This window comes from Tenebrio molitor, chromosome 4 (genome assembly GCF_963966145.1).
Source record: "Tenebrio molitor chromosome 4, icTenMoli1.1, whole genome shotgun sequence".
NCBI classification, from domain to species: domain Eukaryota; kingdom Metazoa; phylum Arthropoda; class Insecta; order Coleoptera; family Tenebrionidae; genus Tenebrio; species Tenebrio molitor.
In genome coordinates this window covers 2,682,201-2,697,163 of record NC_091049.1, presented here as the reverse complement: position 1 = coordinate 2,697,163, position 14,963 = coordinate 2,682,201, and the positions used below count along the sequence as shown (strand labels likewise).

Genomic DNA, 14,963 nt, shown 5'->3' with positions numbered 1-14,963 from the left:
ACACATCCGTCACAATCTCAGTTTTGCTGAGAACACCACAACTCCGTTATTCATAGACCAATCGGAACAAAATTGTGCACAGACGGTGTACGCGTCGTCCTTTTCTGTTCGACACTCTTGGCAGTCGTCTCGGATGCGGGGTTTCGCCACAAATGACATTAACTTTTTCTGAGTAGGTCCCGTTCGCCGAATCTCATCACAATAAGAATGTCCATGCTGTGACTATTCTTATTTCATTCTGTTTTGTCAATTCTTTGGTGTCACATTTGATTTTTGTATTTACGCTATATTGAGGCATCATTTTTAAATATTCTGAGTCTCACTGATTGTAAAGGCTGTTCACACATTCGTCTCATTCTCAGTTTTGACGAGAACACAACTTCTTTCTTTGTGGATCAATCGAAATAAAATTTTGCATGGACGGTGTAGTTTTCATTCTCTCAGCACATCCCTCACATTCTCAGTTTTGCTGAGAACACCACAACTTTCGTCACATTCTCAGTTTTGCCGAGACACCACAACTGCTTTATTCATAGATTAATCGAAAGAACATTTTGTTTAGACGACGTAATTTGAATTTTTTGACACATCCGTCACAATCTCAGTTTTGCTGAGAACACCACAACTCCGTTATTCATAGACCAATCGGAACAAAATTGTGCATAGACGGTGTACGCGTCGTCCTTTTCTATTCGACACTCTTGGCAGTCGTCTCGGATGCGGGGTTTCGCCACAAATGACATTAACTTTTTCTGAGTAGGTCCCGTTCGCCGAATCTCATCACAATAAGAATGTCCATGCTGTGACTATTCTTATTTCATTCTGTTTTGTCAATTCTTTGGTGTCACATTTGATTTTTGTATTTACGCTATATTGAGGCATCATTTTTAAATATTCTGAGTCTCACTGATTGTAAAGGCTGTTCACACATTCGTCTCATTCTCAGTTTTGACGAGAACACAACTTCTTTCTTTGTGGATCAATCGAAATAAAATTTTGCATGGACGGTGTAGTTTTCATTCTCTCAGCACATCCCTCACATTCTCAGTTTTGCTGAGAACACCACAACTTTCGTCACATTCTCAGTTTTGCCGAGACACCACAACTGCTTTATTCATAGATTAATCGAAAGAACATTTTGTTTAGACGACGTAATTTGAATTTTTTGACACATCCGTCACAATCTCAGTTTCGCTGAGAACACCACAACTCCGTTATTCATAGACCAATCGTAGCAAAATTGTGCATAGAGGGTGTACGCGTCGTCTTTTTCTATTGGACACTCTTGGCAGTCGTCTCGGATGCGGGGTTTCGTCACAAATGACATTAACTTTTTCTGAGTAGGTCCCGTTCGCCGAATCGATTTGAATTCTTAATCGGCCGCACCGGTAGCCACGTGCGCAATAAAAAACCACATCCAACAACGTTTATTGCCGGTCGGGGTACCTAAATTATGTTACATTGTTGTAGGTCGGCCACGATAAATTCCGAATTAACGATTTAGCAGCACGGTTTCGGACCAAGCCCAGGCGATGTTTTTTTTTCGATCGGGATCGCCCAAAGGAATCTGTATTTTTAGGTGTCCACTTGTTTAGTCTCGAGATTTTTTGCGCTCGATCGGTTCCGCGAATCGGACGTAACGTAAACATCCCAAATCGTCTGGAAATTGGAAATTTCAAGAGCGCCGAACGTGCTCGATTTCCACGCCAAACGGGAAAACAACATCGTTACATTTTACATTGTCGGCGGGTGTGCCCGTTCGCTAAACAAGAGGCGTTGTTTTCGAACCGTCGACACGTTTCCCAAAGGAAATTGTGTCGAGGACGGTGGAAAGTCTTCGCGCGCGGTGCTGTCGCGTTCCCATGGTCCTCGGGGTTTGGGTCGACGCGTTGGGCAACCGTCGCGGTTTTATGGGTTCTTAAGACATTCGACTTGGTAATTAGTAGGTCGGTATGGGTGGTACTGGATGGGTTTCCGAGAAGTCGTTAATTAATATGGACAACAGAATGACGGACGGGTGAGGTTCAGGTATCAGAGTGCGGAGGATGTTTGTGGTGTTAATTGGGTTGTTTTGGGCCGAAAATCGGTCTCTCCGCCTCTCCAAAAGAATGCGAAGGAAATATCGGGTAGAGGAGAAAGCTGGGATTTCGAAAGAGAAAATCTGTCGAAATAACCATAAAAAGTACAAGTTGAAAATGAGGACCAAAAGATACTAAACTGTGAAATTGGGTAATTGAAAGAGATAACTAGAGAGAGACGTGAGTTCCAAAATTTTCCAACGAAAGGGAATTGAATCAAGATACAAAGAAGCCGCAACAAACTCGGAACCGAAACGTACACAAAGAAGCCTCCGCCGCTTTCCGGGACAAAGCCGAAAAGCAAACGGCCCCAATTATTACGTAAGCACCATCGTCGGCCCATAATCGCCGCCCCCTCATTTCTGGGTGATTTATGGTAGACGCGCCGCACCGTCGACGAACGTACACCTCTGTACGTGGCATTAGGTGTCGTTAATGCACGAAACGTGCGTGGGTCTTGTGGCGTTTCCCGTCATCAGACGAACTGTCATGGGGGCCGTCTCGAACGAGCCCAAAATCGCCACCCATCCGGACCATTTCAATAATTAATGCACGGCGCGGCCGAGACGAAATGTGATTCATTCCGTAGCGACGTGCACCGAATGCGAACAGTTTCGTTAATGAGCACAGCCTTGGGAACGGTCCTTCCCGGATTATTTTTGGCGCGATGATCGAACACGCACGAGTGTAATAAACCCGGACGGGGGACACGTGCCAGGACGGTGGGGTCCTGCGGAGCTTTTTGGGTGAGTTCGGGAGGTCGGAGAGCTTTTTGGGGCGGGCGGGAGGTTCGACAGTTCACAAAAAGGATCTGGAAGTCCTTGGGTTGTAAAAAAGGGGATACACAGTCACACTGACGGAATGGGTACGGTAGGTACTGAGAGGTTGGACACTGACCCAGCATTCGCCTTATCTGTGATATGAGACATACCACGATGTGATAGTGTGAGGAAACCTTTGAAAAAAACCCACATCTGATCAGGCGGCACCGGGGTTAGAACCCGGGACCTCCCGAATGTAAAGTGGCGCGCTAGGCGCTTGGCCACAGTACTCGGTGTTTAGTGGTAACAAATGTAACACATTTTCTAGGTATTGTTACCGCGATTGGACAAGGTTTAGTAGTAACGGTAGGACCGCCCCTAGAGTCAACCGACCAATCGGCGCGCGAGGTAGACTCCCCGATTTAACTAATCGAGAACATTGTTAAAGTGTAACTTTAAGTAAGGTATTTTTTGTGAAGGTCGTGGCCACCTTTGGGCATCAATTTCCCACTTTAAAATCAGTCTTGATTTTTTCCGTTGCCAATTTTGCGAAATCTCGCCAAAATAGTTGTTTGTGTTCTTTTTCGTTTATCGTGTTGGGTCCGCTTCAGCAAATAGTCATTAACAATTTTAGTGGCACTTAATTTCGCCTAATTAACTACTTAATTTCTCTTAATTAATTTTTTATCTTTGCATTTGTTGTGCAAACAGTGATAACGTGTTGTCGTCGTAGGCAACTGCTCGTGTTTGCCAGCCTTGGCGCAAATATTGACGCCGCCAGCGCAAATAATGTCCTCCACGTCTAGCGTAACCCGTCTGGATTTTGTCCGCAGACCGGCCACATCAGCACCTCCGAGGACGACTACCTGATCGAGCCCGCCGAGAAGTCCTCCGGCGACTACCCCCTCAGCAGCTTCCTCCACCGCATCAAGAAGGTGCCCCACACCGGCTCCCCCGGGGGCAACGACGTCGTCGGCGGCGAGTCGGAGCAGTGCGAGACCAACGGTAAATCCGCCTTTTTTTCAACGCCGCCACCTTGTCGATTTTTTTTCGGCGATCGTGAGAGACCGTCCGCCAATAATAATGATTGTTTCGGTGCCGCCTCGAGCCTAACACCTGTTTTGTTGCATATCCGATCGCGATCTCTGCGATTTTTTTCGTCCAGTCCGAGTCGAGCGGATCCAGGTCGGGCGCGTAAGGCGCCCGCGGCGCGAGATCGTTTGATTTTTCTGCCATGTGTGGTCCCGATAAAAACGATAGTTGCGACAATAAACCGGCACGGCCTCGCCGATCACGGCAGACTGCGAGGCACCGCTCGAAAAGAAGAAACAGACGGTCGCTGGATCGCTTCCAGTGCGCGCCGCAGGTGGACGACACGTGCCCGGGGTGGCAGTGGCGTAGCAGGAGCAGAGTCGTTGCCAGAGAATTAAAAACATAGATTACCGGAGACAAATCAAAAGCAACCCAAGTAGGTCAATTTAAGCAGCAAGATTCGGCAGATGTTTTAGGTAGTAAAATTTTGAGCTAGCAAAAAGTTGTGATCAGACTTGAAGATTTAACGGATCGAAACTCTTAGAAACGAAACTTGAACTCATAAAAAATGTGCAACGAAGTTTTTGGCTTAACTACAGAAAGGATCAGAACTGAAAAAAAAAATGATGAGATGAAAATTAATTCGATTTTTAGGTTTTTCTCGAGAAGCAAGAATTAATCTAACTCAAAGCTTACACGTGCAAAAATTAACTGTCTCGAATTGCTGGGCCTAAAAGTTTTTTAAAATCATTGGAAGCAGAACTGACAATACTTATTTAGAGGTATTGGATGCTCTCATGGGCTGTGACCTTGGAAATACATATCTGCGCGAAGGCGGAGCGATAAACCAGTGAGAAATCTGTAAATGAAAACTGAAAACGTCGACTACTTTCAAATTCAAATACATATGTGCCTACTTGAGACCGATATTGTTGTTGTTTGCGCAGATATGACTCATAGCCCATGAGAAAATCCAAGACCTCTAACTAACGTATGCGGGAAGAGGAATTTCCCGCGCGAGCACTTTTTTGCAACGCTCCCTCCCCAGATTAGTGCGAACGCGAGAAATTTCTTCCCGCAAAATACAATATTTTTTTGGGACGAATAACTCAAATATTTAAAAATAAAAATGAAAAAAGTAAATAATTTAACATTAGTACCCGGTGAGTGAAGTTTTACCGCCCGCAGGATTAACCCTATTAAAAAATTAGTAAAAATTACGAAACTTTAGGATTACATTCCCTTGATATAAGACTTCAAATGTGTGTAATCAATTTTCCCTTATCACTTAATTCAGAGTCATACAATTTTAAAAATCGATTTTGAGTAAAAAAAAATTTTTTTTTCGTACACGCTCATAATTCACAATTAATTCAAAGAACACATTTATGAAATTCGCATCAAAAGATAATTATTCGTTTTTGAATTATTCCAATTTTAACATTAAGAGCGAAAAATGACCAAGATTTACAACTGCAGTGTCATAAATAAATATCTCATTGTTGGGAAACATCTGTTGTCCACTTTTCTAGTAATTCTTAAGTCCCTAAAGGGTACCATAAACAACCTACGTCAACTTCTTTTGTGGAACTGACCGCCCAATTTAATAATAAATCATAGCTAAATTTTGCACTTTAATATCAAATCCTATTTATTTCAAAAACTGGTGATGTTTTCATGATTTCAATGACACCAAATTTTTCCTAAATGTTTGAAAAGACTCTCATTGAAAAATGATGTAAATTAATGTAGCGGTTATTAAATTAAAACAAAATCTTTACCTGTTTCATTAAAAATTTTGAAATTTTTACAGACTGTTCTACAGTGATACACAATCATTCCTGAATTTTTTGAGAATTTTAAATTGATTAGAAGTGGGTGTTTTCGCTTGGGCGGTAAAACTTCACTGACCTGGTACAGTTGGTTGCAAAAAAAAAACGGGAACTGTCAGAATAAAATTGACACATTTTTACAATTTTTCCATAGTGTGAAAACTGACAGATACATTAGAATTATGGTAAAAATTCAATGACATTTTAAGAAATTAATTGACAGGTATTGTCAAATAGACAATCAATTGACAAATGGAGAAACCAACTTTACATTAGGAAAATTTTCATTTCCCGTTTTTTTTTTTGCAACCAACTGTACTTTTTTGTTTTGTAATATGTATTGATTGTGTTGATGAGAATTAATTTTACAATCGCAAAAAATGTAACGAAACGTCAATTTTATTTCAATCGAATTGACGTCACCGTCTGTCTGCGTCATTAAATACCAACTTTACAATGCAATTTGCCCTAGTGTCTGCTGCAAAATAAAAAACACCGCGTGCGGGAAATTGTTGTTCCCGAACTTCGAGGATAGCCGGAATTTTGAGTACAAAGCAATTATTATAATTACAGCTTTAACTAACAAAAATTGATGAATAAGAAGCTTTCTGCATCTGACTCTTCCTTCAAAACCAGACTTCTCCAAATTTTAATTTCAGCATTAACGCACTAGTGCAGTAACCGAGTAGCGCACCTTTGTCGGCGATCTAATCAAAGAACATGTTTTGAAAGAAAAACACATATTAGATCATGTATTTTCGCATTCGTTCATTTATTTTTCCGAGATTTATTTTTTTCAGGAAACAGTCCGTCCCTCGCGATGATACTGCTACCGGGAATTGCACTAAAAACTGTTAAGTTAAAAGTTGATTGATTTATCGAGAGACGCCAGAACTGAATCTAAAATAACCGCGACAGCGGGATGACTCCGAAAATTTCCCCGACCTGCTGACATCTGCCCGTTTGTCGTCGTCGAATGATCTTAACCCCTTGGCCTTGAAAGCATTTCGTACACTATAAATAAATAACATAATAAACTGTAATAGAGCAAATTAAACATAAAATCTTATCAAAATTAATAAATTAATTATTCAAGAGTCGTCGTCGCTGGTAGCTTGTTCCGCGTCTTCTGTCTTGTTTACATTTCCTTATCTTTGTTTATCTGGTAATGGTGTTGTAGTTTTGTCAAATTTATTACTCTGACATGGGGCAATCGGCGATAATGATTATTGTACGGTTCGGATTTCGTAACGTGTAATTTTTCTAATTGTCAGTTTAGATCACTGTAAATGTCAATTTTTTAAGTGACACGCTACACAACGGATTTTGTGGAAAATGTGTAATTTATTTGATTGCGACCGTTTTTGCGTAATTACACCGAAGCGGAGATCTAATCGAGGATGACATCACGCCAGCCAGATCCTATCTGAGGTGATTAGTTTTTTAGTGGATCTACAGGGTGCGGAGGTAAATTTCGAAAGTCATCGCTGTCGGCGGTGCATCTATATGGAGATGTTTCTGTTCCTCGATCGATTTCGATTTTATTTTGGGAAAATTGTTTGCGTTGCGGCCGCATAATCAAAACAAACTTTTCGTGGAAATTCGTTTATGGGTGTGCCACGTGGAAAACGCTTTTCGGAAAATTGCCGACCGAGAACCCTGAAATTTTAATTCGGTTCGTGTTTACTTGGACTAATTAAAAAGTGGTAACTGACAAGACCAAGATATCGCGGCTGGAGATGCTTGTTCGAAGCTTTTTTTTGCCAAAAGAAGCACCAGTGCGGTTCGCTTCTCTTTGCCTTTGGCGATGTAATTAACGATTATTTTATTCTGTTGTTGATGATGATTTTTTTTCCAAAAATGTTTTGTCATTCAGCTCCTCACATCTTATTTCTCACGTATAAACGTGAAACATCCTGTACATGGGCTACTAATTTTTTGCAATTTTAACATTTAACATTTGAACTTTTTATATGGTAGCAATTATCTCAATGCAACAGTGTTTTTAATTACTTATTTATTTCATCGGTATTATGTAATATTTTTTATCGTTTCTTCTTTGTTCTTTTTTTATCTACATCTGAAAATTACATTTTGTTTTAAGTTTATCTAAAAAAATATAAATATGTATCCAAATTATCATTCCAGAAATACTAGTTTTGTTAGTTTTTTTTTTTATCTACAACCCTGCGATACACATACACTGGACTCTGTTATGACTTTAGGGTTTTTCGGACTAGAGATCCTTATTGACCCCGGTCAGAGGGTCGATAGAGAAGTTTCCCGCGTGTGGGGTACTACTGTCAAAGTCGAGTGCTTTTAAGGGATGGGATCGCTGTAGCAGCATTCACTTTCCTGTCTTTCTCTGTATGACTTGGATGAGGAAAACCTTTGAAAAAAACCTTTTCCAACTACAGTCCGGCCAGGGATTTGAACCCCGAACCTCCCTAATTTAAACCGGACGCGCTTGCCACGCATCTACGGCGCTCGGTTACTATACGATGTATTTTGCGTATTTTATGACTTACGTAATCACACAAACTCCGCCCACTGTCGCGTGACTGCCACAATGATGTCTGTATCCCAGGTGTTGATCAAAGATTTTTGGATATCAGGGAATATTATTTCAGAAAACAATTCGTTTTTTTCTGTCAGGGGTAAAGAAAATATTTTTCCCATTCTGTTTTCTTATTCAAATAAATCGAAGGTCTAAAACCGTCCATTTTAGCATTTGTTATGATGTCCGACAAATAGAAAATGAGAAATTTTCCAAAAATAAAATCGCTGCATTTATTTACACATCAAATTTGCTGACAGAGGTTTAGATTGGTGTTTAACATGGAAAATACAATTTTATAAACATTTTACTATTCATTTTTAAAATTTCATCATTTTAATCGTTGATTTTAGGGCAGCTATGTATACAGGGTGTCTTAAAATTATCGTATTCCGGGTTCGGGGCTTAGTAGGGGACATCCTGCTGACCAAGTAAAAATGTAAAAAAAAATTGCTGTCACTGAAAAAAATATCCAATATCAAAATATAAAACTTTTATTTTTTCGAGATAAAGCTGTTTTTTCAAGAAATGTCTTCATTTATATTTTAATATTTTACATAATCATTCTCACCATATTTCAAAATGAATGTCAACCATTTATATTTTTTATTTGAAGAAAACATCATGAAAAGTTTGAACCTTCAGACCCATATATCTTTGTAAAGACCCCCCCTGTATTTTTTATTTTATTTTTTCGAGTTTCCTGAGATTTTTCCCTACAAGACCCCCGACTTGGAATACGTTAATTTTGCAACACCCTGTATACAGGGTGTTGCAAAAAAATGAATTTATTAGGCCACTTTGTAGCCTATTCACGACAATTAAAATTCTCCAATAAATAAGGGAGCTCTGGACTCGTCTTTATTTGACACCCTGTATAAAACAAATTAGTGAAACATTTCAATACTAAATCTTTCATGATACAACTGCTTTTTGTGTTCTTTTTTTACCATATTTATTTTTTCTTTTTTGGTCACGTTTACCTCACGTTCTCCTCGTCCATCAACATATTGGGTCATCCTGTATCAGATGAACACTCACGACCCACCTACCCGATTTTATCTAAAATAACACGTTTATTTATTGCACAATTAAATAAGTCCACTTGAGAAATTATGTTGTTCTTGAATTACCGTCCACTTTTACCTCAATTTTTTTCTGTTTTATTCTTCACCTAAAAAAACTATCTAATCTGATCTGACCATTTGATATTTCAAATGTGACAATTTTTGACAACTTTATGGCAAATTATAATCTCTTAAGTAGGATTTATCTGTTGCTGCAAACTAGACCAACACGACAAAAATAAACAAACGGGCGCAGTAGAAATTTTGCATTCTGGTCCGCGCAATAAACAATAACAAATTTAATTTTGTGAATTTTGTAAAGTTTTTGGGATTTTGTTTCTCAGAGAGCGACAGCATCGTGGAGGATGATTTCGGTTCGTCCGTGGTGTCGCTTCCCACCGGCCACAGCATCACCAAGCGGCAGATCATCTTCGACGAGGTGGGGGAGTTCCCGGTGCAGGAGTCGTCGAGGACCCCGCGCGAAGCCGACTGGCCCGTGAACTACGACACCGACCGCAAGTCCAACGAGTACTTCGTCAAGGTCCTGGTGGTGGCCGACCGCAGCATGATCCAGTACCACCAGTCCAACGAGGACCTGAAGCACTACATCCTGATCCTGATGTCGCACGCGGCCCTCCTCTACAAGGACGCCAGCATCGGCAACTCGATCTCGCTCTCTGTGGTCAACATCTGGATGCTGAACAACACCGTCTTCACCAGCAACAACTCCCAAAGTACTGGTCCCGTTGCTCGTCCTCTCGGTACTGATCTGGTCTTTTGCAGTAATGCTGCGCAAGTTCTGCGACTGGCAGAAGAAGTACGTCCCGGATCGCAAGCACGACATGGCGTTGCTCTTCACGCGGTGAGTGCCACCACAGTGGAGGAAAACGAAAATCGCCGGCTCGAGGGGTTATTGCTTTTCGAGCCGGAAGAGAGGTCGCAGCCTCTCGCGGTTTTGCGCTGCTGGTTATCGCGCGCCCGTTGACAATCATTTCATTCATGAATCGAGAGATCGATGTTGTTTTGGCGGCGATTAATTTCGACCGGTTCGAGATAAGGACGACAAGGTCTCCTAAATTAGCTCGTATTTTTCAAGACGGTTTCGAAACCGAGACACCGAGCCCAGATCTTTATCCTCTTCCATTGATCGCTCTCAACGTCTAATTAATTTTTACAAATGCCCACGATAAATTACGATTATCGGAGGACGTTCGCGCAGGTTCACGGCTAACTAGTTTTTATCTGGAAACTTAAGAGAGCGCCGTTATGGAGTGTTTGCTATTTTTGCCGAAAAACGAACAGATTCGCTGGCGCGGCCCACGCTAATTGCGGATTAAGCAGTAAAAGGAAAGAGTTTGGGTGGCGCGCGACGAATTAGACCAAATCGGGTGCAACAGGATAGTGGGAGGGCCAACACGACAGCGATACAGGGCGGTTGTGGGAAACGGCGGTTTCTCACGTCAATTTTTTAATTGTCAAAAATTATTACTGAATGATTCTGTCATTTTTCTTTTCTGCGAAAGTGCTAGAAATAATCGACGTCGAGGTGAATTTTTATTTGAAAGTTTTGTGAAGAAACCACAAATTTTTGAACGCTCGTTATTTTCTTTGCAAAATTCAAACATGTGTAATCTGTTTCAAAATCAAAAATCCACCACCTGTTGAATTATGTTGGCAGAAAAAAGAAATTCCTAGAATAAGTTTCCTTTTTTTTTGGTTGGCCCAAACTCCTGCCAAAATTTGACATTAAACTGTTGAGTTTATTTACGTAACACAAAGTAATTATTATGCCCAAAAAGGTGGTAGCTTTTGAGTAAAATAATAAAAATACGACAATAAAAAACATGATGAATTACGACCAAAACGACTGTCCAACAGTTTTTTTTCATAACCCCACTTTTTTCTGACACTTGCAGACACACTAAAAAACAACGCTAATTGCGGATTAAGCAGTAAAAGGAAAGAGTTTGGGTGGCACCCGACGAATTAGACCAAATCGGGTGCAACAGGATAGTGGGAGGGCCAACACGACAGCGATACAGGGCGGTTGTGGGAAACGGCGGTTTCTCACGTCAATTTTTTAGTTGTCCAAAATTATTGCTGAATGATTGTCATTTTTCTTTTCTGCTAAATTGTTAGAAATAATCGATGTCGAGGTGAATTTTTATTTGAAAGTTTTGTGAAGAAACCACAAATTTTTGAACGCTCGTTATTTTCTTTGCAAAATTCAAACATGTATAATCTGTTTCAAAATCAAAAATCCATCACCTGTTGAATTATGTTGGCAGAAAAAAGAAATCCCTAGAATAAGTTTCATTTTTTTTGGGTTGGCCCAACCTCCCGCCAAAATTTGACATTGAACTGTTGAGTTTTTTTACGTAACACAGAGTAATTATTATGCCCAAAAAGTGGTAGTTTTTGAGTGAAATAATAAAAATATGAGAATAAAAAACATGATGAACTACGACCAAAACGACTGTCCAACAGTTTTTTTTCATAACCCCACTTTTTTCTGACACTTGCAGACACACTAAAAAACAACGCTAATTGCGGATTAAGCAGTAAAAGGAAAGAGTTTGGGTGGCGCCCGACGAATTAGACCAAATCGGGTGCAACAGGATAGTGGGAGGGCCAACACGACAGCGATACAGGGCGGTTGTGGGAAACGGCGGTTTCTCACGTCAATTTTTTAGTTGTCCAAAATTATTGCTGAATGATTGTCATTTTTCTTTTCTGCTAAATTGTTAGAAATAATCGATGTCGAGGTGAATTTTTATTTGAAAGTTTTGTGAAGAAACCACAAATTTTTGAACGCTCGTTATTTTCTTTGCAAAATTCAAACATGTGTAATCTGTTTCAAAATCAAAAATCCACCACCTGTTGAATTATGTTGGCAGAAAAAAGAAATTCCTAGAATAAGTTTCATTTTTTTTTGGGTTGGCCCAACCTCCCGCCAAAATTTGACATTGAACTGTTGAGTTTATTTACGTAACACAAGGTAATTATTATGCCCAAAAAGGTGGTAGCTTTTGAGTGAAATAATAAAAATACGAGAATAAAAAACATGATGAACTACGACCAAAACGACTGTCCAACAGTTTTTTTTCATAACCCCACTTTTTTCTGACACTTGCAGACACACTAAAAAACAACGCTAATTGCGGATTAAGCAGTAAAAGGAAAGAGTTTGGGTGGCGCGCGACGAATTAGACCAAATCGGGTGCAACAGGATAGTGGGAGGACCAACACGACAGCGATACAGGGCGGTTGTGGGAAACGGCGGTTTCTCACGTAAATTTTTTCGTTGTCCAAAATTATTGCTGAATGATTGCTAAATTGCTAGAAATAATCGATGTCGAGGTGAATTTTTATTTGAAAGTTTTGTGAAGAAACCACAAATTTTTGAACGCTCGTTATTTTCTTTGCAAAATTCAAACATGTATAATCTGTTTCAAAATCAAAAATCCACCACCTGTTGAATTATGTTGGCAGAAAAAAGAAATCCCTAGAATAAGTTTCATTTTTTTTGGGTTGGCCCAAACTCCTGCCAAAATTTGACATTAAACTGTTGAGTTTATTTACGTAACACAAAGTAATTATTATGCCCAAAAAGGTGGTAGCTTTTGAGTGAAATAATAAAAATACGACAATAAAAAACATGATGAATTACGACCAAAACGACTGTCCAACAGTTTTTTTTCATAACCCCACTTTTTTCTGACACTTGCAGACACACTAAAAAACAACGCTAATTGCGGATTAAGCAGTAAAAGGAAAGAGTTTGGGTGGCGCCCGACGAATTAGACCAAATCGGGTGCAACAGGATAGTGGGAGGGCCAACACGACAGCGATACAGGGCGGTTGTGGGAAACGGCGGTTTCTCACGTCAATTTTTTAGTTGTCCAAAATTATTGCTGAATGATTGTCATTTTTCTTTTCTGCTAAATTGTTAGAAATAATCGATGTCGAGGTGAATTTTTATTTGAAAGTTTTGTGAAGAAACCACAAATTTTTGAACGCTCGTTATTTTCTTTGCAAAATTCAAACATGTATAATCTGTTTCAAAATCAAAAATCCATCACCTGTTGAATTATGTTGGCAGAAAAAAGAAATCCCTAGAATAAGTTTCATTTTTTTTGGGTTGGCCCAACCTCCCGCCAAAATTTGACATTGAACTGTTGAGTTTTTTTACGTAACACAGAGTAATTATTATGCCCAAAAAGTGGTAGTTTTTGAGTGAAATAATAAAAATATGAGAATAAAAAACATGATGAACTACGACCAAAACGACTCTGTCCAACAGTTTTTTTTTTCATAACACCACTTTTTTCTGACACTTGCAGACACACTAAAAAACAAAAGTTGGCGACGTTGCCGGTTGTATTTTCGAGGTAGTGTTGGTGGATTTTTGATTTTGAAACAGATTATATTTGTTTTTTTTTTTTTTTAAATTAAAATGTTTTTCGAAAAGTATCACCCTGTAGGTCTATCTCAGATTTTAAATTTTTTTATTTTAAAATAGATGATAGAATTAGAAATTTTTAAAGGAAAAGTATTTTGCAAGCGGTATTAGATGCGGAAATCTAACTGTCGACTCTGATGCGGAGTCGCACCATCTTGTTTACGGTCAAAGGAGCACCATCAAGATTCTTCGTCGAGTAAAAGTGGTCAATTGAAACCATAAGTTGGTCGCGGTGCCGTTGAATTGCGCTTTTTATTACTCTCTTTAATTTTATCATTATTATTCCGTGGGTTGCGTCGCATGCATTATTCAGTGGTTTTTGTCTCTGCCCGCGATAAAGAATGAAAATCACGTATCAATCCGTCCGAGAGGAGAAACGAAGACAATCTGTTGCGAAAACCGAAGTGAAAACTCGACGTCGTTTTAAAATGTGATAAAAAAAGTCCAAAACCGATTTCGCGATCGCGCAAAAAACTGCTGAATTGAAACTCGCATCTCCACATTTTTGCGTGGAGAGCGAAAACTGCCCAAAGCGTGGACAGATTGAAGGAAGTGGGAGATTGCAGGGACCCCATCTGCAAAAAGAACTCGTCGTCGAACTGCGACACCCTCGGCGTGGCCGAGGTGGGCTCCATGTGCAATCCGTCCTCCAGCTGCGCCATCGTGAAGGAGCGCGGGCTGTCCTCGTCGTACACGATCGCTCACGAGCTCGGCCACGTGTTGAGGTGAGTCCACGCGGAGAGCGTCTCCAGAGCCGTGACTGTCGTGAATTCCAGCATGCTGCACGACGAGACCGAGAGCTGTTCGTACTTCCGGCGGGGCCCCAGGTACGGCAACATCATGTCGCGGATGCTGAACAACGGCACCAAGCCGTGGCTGTGGTCCGAGTGCTCCAAGCACTACGTCACGGAGTTCCTCGAGTGAGTGGAGGAAGGATGAAGGAGTTGCGTGACTGTGTCGGTCTTCTAGGTCCAACAAGGCCAAGTGCGCGCAGAGGGCGCCCGCCAGCAACTACATCTCGTCGGAGATCTCGGACCTGCTCCCGGGGGAGAACTTCGAGGTGGACAAGCAGTGCGAGCTGGAGTTCGGCGCCGGGTTCAAGCTGTGCCCCTACAAGGACCAGGTGAGAGGAGGCGTCTCGGTTGGGGTCTTTTTGTTGTTCTCTAGGATCCCG

At 40.7% G+C, this 14,963-nt stretch overlaps 1 protein-coding gene across 1 annotated transcript in view; it reads left to right on the top strand.

Annotated features, from left to right (window-relative positions):
- Positions 1-14,963, top strand: part of AdamTS-A (ADAM metallopeptidase with thrombospondin type 1 motif A) — a 48,777-nt gene that overhangs the window by 20,712 nt on the left and 13,102 nt on the right. Inside the window, exons 6-11 of the mRNA XM_069044827.1 lie at positions 3,673-3,844; positions 9,672-10,061; positions 10,111-10,189; positions 14,356-14,514; positions 14,566-14,709; positions 14,759-14,912. Of these exons, the coding sequence (XP_068900928.1) occupies positions 3,673-3,844; positions 9,672-10,061; positions 10,111-10,189; positions 14,356-14,514; positions 14,566-14,709; positions 14,759-14,912 (1,098 nt within the window). The remainder of the gene's footprint in view (positions 1-3,672; positions 3,845-9,671; positions 10,062-10,110; positions 10,190-14,355; positions 14,515-14,565; positions 14,710-14,758; positions 14,913-14,963) is intronic.